Source organism: Pseudophryne corroboree, chromosome 3, assembly GCF_028390025.1.
Source record: "Pseudophryne corroboree isolate aPseCor3 chromosome 3, aPseCor3.hap2, whole genome shotgun sequence".
Taxonomy (NCBI): domain Eukaryota; kingdom Metazoa; phylum Chordata; class Amphibia; order Anura; family Myobatrachidae; genus Pseudophryne; species Pseudophryne corroboree.
Window position 1 is genome coordinate 88,945,034 of NC_086446.1, and position 10,020 is coordinate 88,955,053.

At 48.1% G+C, this 10,020-nt stretch overlaps 1 protein-coding gene across 1 annotated transcript; it reads right to left on the minus strand.

Annotated features, from left to right (window-relative positions):
* Positions 1-742: 742 nt before the first annotated feature.
* On the minus strand, positions 743-5,718 carry LOC135057068 (uncharacterized). Its single transcript, XM_063962970.1, has 4 exons — positions 5,601-5,718; positions 4,469-4,622; positions 2,978-3,143; positions 743-1,354 (listed from the first exon to the last, which is right to left on the minus strand). The coding sequence occupies exons 1-4, from the start codon at positions 5,649-5,651 to the stop codon at positions 946-948; spliced, it is 780 nt and encodes a 259-aa protein (XP_063819040.1). The 5' UTR covers positions 5,652-5,718; the 3' UTR covers positions 743-945.
* Positions 5,719-10,020: the final 4,302 nt, after the last annotated feature.

The following is a 10,020-nucleotide window of genomic DNA, read 5'->3' on the forward strand; positions in this document are numbered from 1 at the left end:
GCTTCTAAGCAGTACATTGCTTGTTGGATTAGGCTTACTATTCAACAGGCCTATGTGTCGGCAGCTTTACCTGTTCCACAGTCTCTGAAGGCCCACTCTACAAGATCAGTGGGTTCTTCCTGGGCGGCTGCCCGTGGAGTCTCGGCCTTACAACTTTGCCGAGCTACTACCTGGTCGGGGAAGAACACTTTTGTGAAGTTCTACAAGTTTGCTACCCTGGCCAAAGAGGATACCCAGTTTGGACAGGCAGTGCTTCAGCAGTCTCCGCACGTTCTGGAAGCTTTGGGACGTCCCCATTCCTACCTCTATGTCTGGGTAAAAACAGACATAGAGGTAGGAAGGCCCTGCTCGCAAGCTTACAATCTATAGGGAAATAAGCATTGATACACAAGGATAGATGCTACCTACAGTATTGCATAATGGTCCACCTGATTGCTGGGTTCTTAATGGGTTGTATGATATGATCACCTGTGCAATGTTGGCCAAGTGTCAGGATGGTGTGAGAGTAAAGAAAGACAAAATATGTGATGTTATGTATACTGTACAGAGAGGATGTAATTAGATAGGGAAGCACTGGAGGCTATGTGGGTGGGTCTGGAATTTGATAGGCTTGTCTTTGGTTATCACTCCCAGGATCTATAAACTGTCTGATGGCTGATGCCCACCCCTCTCTTTTCAGCCCTTAGTATACCACCCCATGAACTTCAGGTCAAATAAAGACAAGGAGACGGATGTAGGGGAGAAAGGGATCAGAGCTTTTATTTAGAACTGATGGTAATTTAAGTCATCCTTCAGCACTCAGGAGAGGAAAAACCCCCGGTGGGGGAAACCTCTGGGGAACCATGGCTGGAAGGACTGCCCTTCCCTCTGGGCATTAAGAGGCTCTGCAGCTGTCTTGGAGATGTAAGTGACGGGCAGGGGTGCCAGGAGCCATCACATTCACCTTTACAAAAGGCAAAACAGACCAAAGACTCCTAACGCGCAGCAGCAATCCTGTGTGCATTCATCCCACTCTTGGAGGGCTTCTTCCACAAAATTGCCAAACCTGCTGACGAAATTCATTTCCTTGTCCGGATTATCTCTCCTGGCTCTGGGTGGGATTACACCACTATCTGCGTTGGAACCTTCGTCACTATCTGAGTGGGAGACTTCATCACTACATGTGGATACGACTGCGTCACTATCTGAGTGGGAGACTTCATCATTACGTGGGGGTATGACTGCGTCACAATCTGGGTGGGTGTTGTCAGACGTGTCACTATGAGGATCCGGTGCTGCCTGTCCTATGAAGTATTCATGGACTAATGCAAATTCTGTCTCTGGCGCTGAAGAAGATGCGGAATCCCCTTCCAACCTGTAATACATAAAGGGTTATTTTATCATTTGCTCATTAGTGCTGTGCTCACTAGTTGAACAATTAGCGCCCTTTTCCCACATAATGTGCAGCTGCACTCGCCTACTCTTCTGGAACATCCATATTTATTTAGGAAGTCCAGTGGACTCTACTGAAGTGAGAGAAATGGGTGAAATGATGACATGATGCTCAGAAAGTCGTATCATCTTGGCCCTGACCTCTCTTGACGGGTGTAGTATGGCTGACCGGCGGTCAGGAGACCGCCGGTCAGCTTACCGATGCCGGGATCCCGGCGGGGAGGGGCGAGTGCAGCAAGCCCCTTGCGGGCTCGCCACGCTGCGGGCTCAGTGACGACCTACGGTCGCCACGGGTTCTATTCCCACTCTATGGGTGTCGTGGACACCCACGAGTGGAAATAGTCCCTGTTGGTCGACATGCCGACCATCGGGATAGTGAGGGGTGGGGATGCTGGAGGAGGTCATGTGACTGTCGGTCTCCCGACCGCCAGTCACATGAATACCACCCCTCTTGACAGCCCTGTAATGTACAGCAGTATGTTGTGAGGGGTGGGTCCTAATGAGAAGCACCAGGCCACGCCCCCTCAGTGATCTGCTGCATGTCCCCTCCAGGAATTTTCCAGCGGAGGAAGTTGGCACGTATGTGACTGCGCTGCACGGAGGTCACTTTCTGAATGAGGGTTCTGTCTCTGGCCTTCTTCAGGTAGCGGAAGCCCCAGGAACCAATATCGGGAATGCTTCAGATTCCTGATATTGGTAAATATAGCAGCATCACATTCCCCATAGAAACCTATGGGGGCTGCAGCTGCCGGCGGCAATGGAGGGATCGCAGCAGATATCTGCTGTGGTTCCTCCTACATACATTCAGGAGATACCTTATATTTGTGGCTATCCCCCGAAAACTGATGTTTTCGGGGATAAAGCTACAAATATACTTTGATAAATGGGCCCTTAAGTACTGTTTGGGAATGACCCTGATTGCTTGGGAAATCACGCTCATGGCTCCCTGTGGCTGCCAGAGCATAGTGGTCATGTGGAAACACAAACTCCAGAATGCCCTGGCAGCCAGGACCTGCTAGAGTTCCACAAACATATCTAATGGTGTAAAGGAAGTTAAGTCACCCAAGTCTCTTGATTACCACATTATTATTCTACTAAATCTATGAGGAACCTTCTTCCTTCTGTTCTCCCTGCTAGGAGCCAGCCCTCATCGTCCTATCAGGGTTTTATTCCTTTCTGTAGAATAGGACCCCTTCCCGACAGACAGAAAAATATTCCTTATGGATTTAGGAGGATACCACGTGACAGTAGAACCGCCGCGCACGGGTTACGCCACACATTTTTATTCCAAGATATATTTATGAAGAATTCTCTGTTTAAAAAGCCAATTCTCATCAAGTTGTGATGTTGGGGCGGCTACTCTAAGTCAGGCTGTCACTTGCGTTGTCACTATTGTATGCGTGTTATGTTATACCTGATGTGGCAGGGTTATTATATGCATATGGATTAGTCCTGAATGTGTGTACACAATGATAATAATAATACTAGTATTGGTAAAAGTCAGTATACATTGCTGAGATATAGACGGTGCTTATATGGAACTCACACTTCCTCTGATGAAGCGCCTGCGGCTGGAGCCGGACCCTTTTGGCGACCACGATACACTAAGATCTTTATTTTTTTTCCCAGCTTGATGTTATTTTCATATTGCATAAAATCTAGGACGCTCCATCCCACCACATTCTGCGTATTGATCTTTATTAATTCGTCTCCTGTAAATGATAACATAGTTGAATATAAAATAACTGGAAGGGGTTAGCTAGTCATTAAGCTCCAGATAATAATAAGATATTTATAATTTACCCTCACATTACTGGTGACACGGTACCAATCAGGTAGTTATCATGTCACATAGGATAGTGTAAGCAGGGGTGCTGAGAAGGGGAGGGTGGGCACACAGGGGCCTGGGCTGTAGAGGGGCTGCACCAGGCCACCAAGTTGGTGTGAACACGTGCTCTCCAGTGGTCAGCGCATCATGTAAATAGGGCCACAGTGTTCCCAATGGGCTGTGGTCACACCCCCACATGCTTGGCCACGCCCCTTAGTACCGGGGCCCAATCTCCTGCTACTAGTTCTATTTAGCTCTGTAATGCAGACACACATGGGGCGGGATGTAATGACACCTGAGTTTGGTGGCCACGTGGGATGCCGGCCGAACTCAGACTTTTTTTAAAGGGGCAATCACTTACAAGGCAAACCCCGAGTTTGGCCGGCATCCTGTACTGCTGGCGAACTCAGGTGGCATTACATTCCGCATGTATTCCTTATAGGCACTAGGGATCTTTAGTCATATGAATTAATTAGTTAGGTTAGCCACAGAATTATTACTCATTTCTGCAGCGGGGTACACTGTGTTCCACAGGGAAAACATTGGGGTGTAGAGCGGGATCTCGGATCCAGAGGCACTATCAGGCAAAGCTTTGACTGTCACAGGATGCATTGGGGCTTTCTCTATAACCCCGCCTCCAGGCACTGAGAGCTCAGTTTTGAGTGGTGCCTGCCTAGTTTCTTTGGGTTGTATGGCCGCTGGTACCCTCTCCTGTCGTGAGATTGTGGTTTTATGTGACTAACATCTGCCTTCTCTGTTACCTGCTCCTGCATTGGACTGGTTAACAAAACTGACATCTCAGTGCCTGAAGGCGGGGCTATAGAGGAGGCCCCAATGCATCCTGGGACAGTCAAAGCTTTGCCTGATGGTGCCTCTGGAACCAAGATCCCGCTCTACACCCTAATGTTTTCCCTGTGGAACCCAGTGTACCTCGCAGAAAGAGCGTTAACCATGGTAAGTCTACCATAACTCTCCTTATTTTTTTATAAAATTATGTATTTATTTACTTTTTGTGGCCATTATCGTATTGTATTGACCTTTTAGTTCCTGTCATGTACGTGCCTTTTTACTTTCCATGCATTGACTCGGTTGGAGTTATGTGCATTTATGGCAGCGCATATATATATATATATATATATATATATATATATCACTTTCTTATTTAGATAATACTTCATGTTCTCTTACATATATGAATGAGTATATTACCTTTCTGTAGTCCACTCTTGGTGATTTGTCCCTGTTGTTCTAAGGACTTTATCTCCAGAAAGTGATCTTTATTGTCGAACACCTTCATCCCGATCTTTCTACTCCCCATTATCATAGTGGCCAGCACGGTGGGACCCAGGTTATATTGGGAGACCTTCAATTACAGAAAGACGCAATTCACTATCTAGTTACATACACAACTATTGTATAACTGCTACACAGTAATGCAGACCTATATCTGTATATAACACATGAAAGATGCGGTGCTATATGAGCTGATATAATTCCTCATTCTCGGGTTCTCAATGCCAACCCTTTACTAAATGACACAAGTGGGTCTGAGCAGCGCAGGTCAGGGTGTCTGCCATGCACATTATGGAGGGTATGCATAGCCAGTGGTAAGCAATGGGAGCTGCTCTGACACTACACATCCCAGCATACTTTGCCACAGATTTGCATTTACGGCATCCTAAAAGTGTGGCAGGGCATGCTGGGATGTATAGTTCCACAGTAGTGCCGCATGTTGCAACTCTGAGTAATTACCTCCAGCTCATCATCGTTATCACCACCAATATTACATAACAGTGTAGCTACTCAAATATTTAAAGGGCCATTTAAATACATATAGAACAGTCCCTGGGCCCCTTTCCCTTGTTAGGTATAAGCAGTGTGCCCCAAGTTACAGGCATACGGATACCTGAGGTTATCATAGACTTACATGCTGCCCTCCAGGTTTTGCGGGACTACACAGCCCAGCATGCTCTGCCACAGTTTTAGTATCCCTAATAGCTACACTGTGGCATGGCATGCTGGGATGTGTAGTTCCACAACAACTGGAAGGCTGCATGTTGAACACCCCTGGGCTAGAACAACTATGTCAGCTCATATGTAATGCCTATGATTTGCGGCTATTGAGAACAAGAAATACTGTAATAATAAATACTCACTTAACATATAGATTTAGGCACAGATACCTCCTGACATTTTGGCCTATTAAATTGGGACAAAACACAGCCCTCTGCGCCCAGACATGCCCACTTTCAGGTGAGTCCCACCCCTTTTAAGACCCCTTTGAAAACCCCCAATTGTGCAAATAATGAAGTACAATAAATAAAAATAACAGTACACTAACCCTTTTCCGTGGAAACGGCCAACGAATCTTAGACGCAAACCAGCCACTCATGGCTAATGCTTCTAAATCTGCAACCTATCAAACTTCAGGAGCTGCGACAAACGAGTGCTACTCAACCGAGGTCAGGCAACAGATTAAACCCTAGTGTGCTGCCCTGGCTTATTACTCATGGTGTAGAACCATTATGATGTCATAGCCATGTCATAGCACATAGGTCCATTATGATGTCATAGCTGTGTCATAGCACATAGGACCATTATGATGTCATAGCACAGACATTAGCAGCAGCTATACCGGCAAATATTTGTATGACATAAAGTATTAGACTGTGTTTATGGATAAGCATGGCAGAATAGCATACCCCCACTTGCCCCAACCCTCATACCCGAGGGGCAATATTTGACCAAAATGGGCGGAGCTTTGCAGATTGGGGCTAAGGTTATTTTACCGCAGTGTCACATGTCTGAATGTTGTAAAGGGCTCAGGAATTGGCAAGCACCAAAGTAAACTTTGGGTAGGGGCCTAATGGGGCTTCTCCAGCCTTCCAGGACACCCACCTTACAGGCCTGCCCACACCATTATAACATCCACTACACGAGCATGGAATGTCATCCCATTTAGGCCTGGCAGTGGGTCAGACCCAGTTGTCTAGTACGCAATTCCGGAATGTTGGTAGACCATTTCTCTGATGTCCTAAGTGGATGCTGGGGACTCCGTCAGGACCATGGGGATTAGCGGCTCCGCAGGAGACAGGGCACAAAAATAAAAGCTTTAGGACTAGGTGGTGTGCACTGGCTCCTCCCCCTATGACCCTCCTCCAAGCCCCAGTTAGGTTTTTGTGCCCGGCCGAGAAGGGTGCAATCTAGGTAGCTCTCCTGAGCTGCTTAGAATAAAAGTATAGACTTAGGTTTTTTTATTTTCAGTGAGTCCTGCTGGCAACAGGCTCACTGCATCGAGGGACTAAGGGGAGAAGAAGCGAACTCACCTGCGTGCAGAGTGGATTGGGCTTCTTGGCTACTGGACATTAGCTCCAGAGTGACGATCACAGGCCCAGCCATGGATGGGTCCCGGAGCCGCGCCGCCGGCCCCCTTACAGATGCTGAAGACAGAAAAGGTCCAGAAATCGGCGGCAGAAGACGTCCATGTCTTCATAAAGGTAGCGCACAGCACTGCAGCTGTGCGCCATTGCTCTCAGCACACTTCACACCGCGGTCACTGAGGGTGCAGGGCGCTGGGGGGGGCACCCTGAGACGCAATGAAAACACTATATATGACTAAAAATACATCACATATAGCTCCTGGGCTATATGGATGTATTTAACTCCTGTCATTTTACCTCAGAAAAAGCGGGAGAGAGGCCGCCGAGAAGGGGGCGGAGCCTATCTCCTCAGCACACAAGCGCCATTTTTCCACACAGCTCCGCTGGTAGAAAGGCTCCCAGACTCTCCCCTGCACTCCTGCACTGCAGAAACAGGGTAAAAAAGAGAGGGGGGGCACTTATTTGGCTAGATATAGATATATTTCAGCTATACGGGATAGACACTTATTTATAAGGTTGTCCCTATACATATATAGCGCTTTGGTGTGTGCTGGCAAACTCTCCCTCTGTCTCCCCAAAGGGCTAGTGGGGTCCTGTCCTCTATCAGAGCATTCCCTGTGTGTGTGCTGTGTGTCGGTACGCGTGTGTCGACATGTATGAGGAGAAAAATGGTGTGGAGGCGGAGCAATTGCCTGTATTAGTGATGTCACCCCCTAGGGAGTCGACACCTGACTGGATAGTCTTATTTAAGGAATTACGTGATAGTGTCAGCACTTTACAGAAAACTGTTGACGACATGAGACAGCCGGCAAATCAGTTAGTGCCTGTCCAGGCGTCTCAGTCACCGTCAGGGGCTCTAAAGCGCCCATTACCTCAGTCGGTCGACACGGACACGGACACTGACTCCAGTGTCGACGGTGAAGAAACAAACGTATTTTCCAGTAGGGCCACACGTTACATGATCACGGCAATGAAGGAGGCTTTGCATATTTCTGATACTACAAGTACCACAAAAAAGGGTATTATGTGGGGTGTGAAAAAACTACCCGTAGTTTTTCCTGAATCAGAAGAATTAAATGAAGTGTGTGATGATGCGTGGGTTTCCCCCGATAAAAAACTGCTAATATCTAAGAAATTATTGGCATTATACCCTTTCCCGCCAGAAGTTAGGGCGCGTTGGGAAACACCCCCTAGGGTGGATAAGGCACTCACACGCTTATCAAAACAAGTGGCGTTACCGTCTCCTGATACGGCCGCCCTCAAGGAGCCAGCTGATAGGAAGCTGGAAAATGTCCTAAAAAGTATATACACTCATACTGGTGTTATACTGCGACCAGCGATTGCCTCAGCCTGGATGTGCAGCGCTGGGGTGGCTTGGTCGGATTCCCTGACTGAAAATATTGATACCCTTGACAGGGACAGTATTTTATTGACTATAGAGCGTTTAAAAGATGCGTTTCTATATATGCGTGATGCACAGAGGGATATTTGCACCCTGGCATCAAGAGTAAGTGCGATGTCCATTTCTGCCAGAAGATGTTTATGGACACGACAGTGGTCAGGTGATGCGGATTCCAAACGGCACATGGAAGTATTGCCGTATAAAGGGGAGGAGTTATTTGGGGTCGGTCTTTCGGACCTGGTGGCCACAGCAACAGCTGGAAAATCCACCTTTTTACCCCAACTCACCTCTCAGCAGAAAAAGACACCGTCTTTTCAGCCTCAGTCCTTTCGTCCCCATAAGGGCAAGCGGGCAAAAGGCCAGTCATATCTGCCCCGGGGTAGAGGAAAGGGAAAAAGACTGCAGCAGACAGCCTCTTCCCAGGAACAGAAGCCCTCCACCGCTTCTGCCAAGTCCTCAGCATGACGCTGGGGCCTTACACGCGGACTCAGGTGCGGTGGGGGGTCGTCTCAAGAGTTTCTGCGTGCAGTGGGCTCACTCGCAAGTAGACCCCTGGATCCTACAGGTAGTATCCCAGGGGTACAGATTGGAATTCGAGACGTCTCCCCCTCGCAGGTTCCTGGAGTCTGCTTTACCAACGTCTCCCTCCGACAGGGAGGCAGTATTGGAAGCAATTCACAAGCTGTATTCCCAGCAGGTGATAATCAAAGTACCCCTCCTACAACAGGGAAAGGGGTATTATTCCACACTATTTGTGGTACCGAAGCCAGACGGCTTGGTGAGACCTATTCTAAATCTGAAATCTTTGAACACTTACATACAAAGGTTCAAATTCAAGATGGAGTCACTCAGAGCAGTGATAGCGAACCTGGAAGAAGGGGACTATATGGTGGCCCTGGACATCAAGGATGCTTACCTTCATGTCCCAATTTGCCCTTCTCACCAAGGGTACCTCAGGTTCGTAGTACAGAACTGTCATTATTAGTTTCAGACGCTGCCGTTTGGATTGTCCACGGCACCCCGGGTCTTTACCAAGGTAATGGCCGAAATGATGATTCTTCTTCGAAGAAAAGGCGTCTTAATTATCCCTTACTTGGACGATCTCCTGATAAGGGCAAAGTCCAGGGAACAGTTGGAGGTCGGAGTAGCACTATCTCGGGTACTGCTACAACAGCACGGGTGGATTCTAAATATTCCAAAATCGCAGCTGATCCCAACGACACGTCTGCTGTTCCTAGGGATGATTCTGGACACAGTCCAGAAAAAGGTGTTTTTCCCGGAGGAGAAAGCCAGGGAGTTATCCGAGCTAGTCAGGAACCTCCTAAAACCAGGAAAAGTGTCAGTGCATCATTGCACAAGGGTCCTGGGAAAAATGGTGGCTTCTTACGAAGCGATTCCATTCGGCAGATTTCACGCAAGAACTTTTCAGTGGATCTGCTGGACAAATGGTCCGGATCGCATCTTCAGATGCATCAGCGGATAACCCTGTCTCCGAGGACAAGGGTGTCTCTTCTGTGGTGGCTGCAGAGTGCTCATCTACTAGAGGGCCGCAGATTCGGCATTCAGGATTGGATCCTGGTGACCACAGATGCCAGCCTGAGAGGCTGGGGAGCAGTCACACAGGGAAGAAATTTCCAGGGAACGTGGTCAAGTCTAGAGACTTCTCTCCACATAAATATACTGGAGCTAAGGGCAATTTACAATGCTCTATGCCTAGCAAGACCTCTGCTTCAAGGTCAGCCGGTGCTGATCCAGTCGGACAACATCACGGCAGTCGCCCACGTAAACAGACAGGGCGGCACAAGAAGCAGGAGGGCAATGGCAGAAGCTGCAAGGATTCTCCGCTGGGCGGAGAATCATGTGATAGCACTGTCAGCAGTGTTCATTCCGGGAGTGGACAACTGGAAAGCAGACTTCCTCAGCAGGCACGATCTTCACCCGGGAGAGTGGGGACTTCACCCAGAAGTCTTCCACATGAT

Coding starts and splice junctions, on each gene's coding strand:
- LOC135057068 (XM_063962970.1), bottom strand. CDS start 5,651: ATGAGTGGCTGGTTTGCGTCTAAGATTCGTTGGCCGTTTCCACGGAAA. Junction 4,623..5,600: donor GGCCGTTTCCACGGAAAAGG/GTTAGTGTACTG, acceptor CTGTAATTGAAG/GTCTCCCAATATAACCTGGG. Junction 1,355..2,977: donor GGCGCTTCATCAGAGGAAGT/GTGAGTTCCATA, acceptor TATGTATTACAG/GTTGGAAGGGGATTCCGCAT.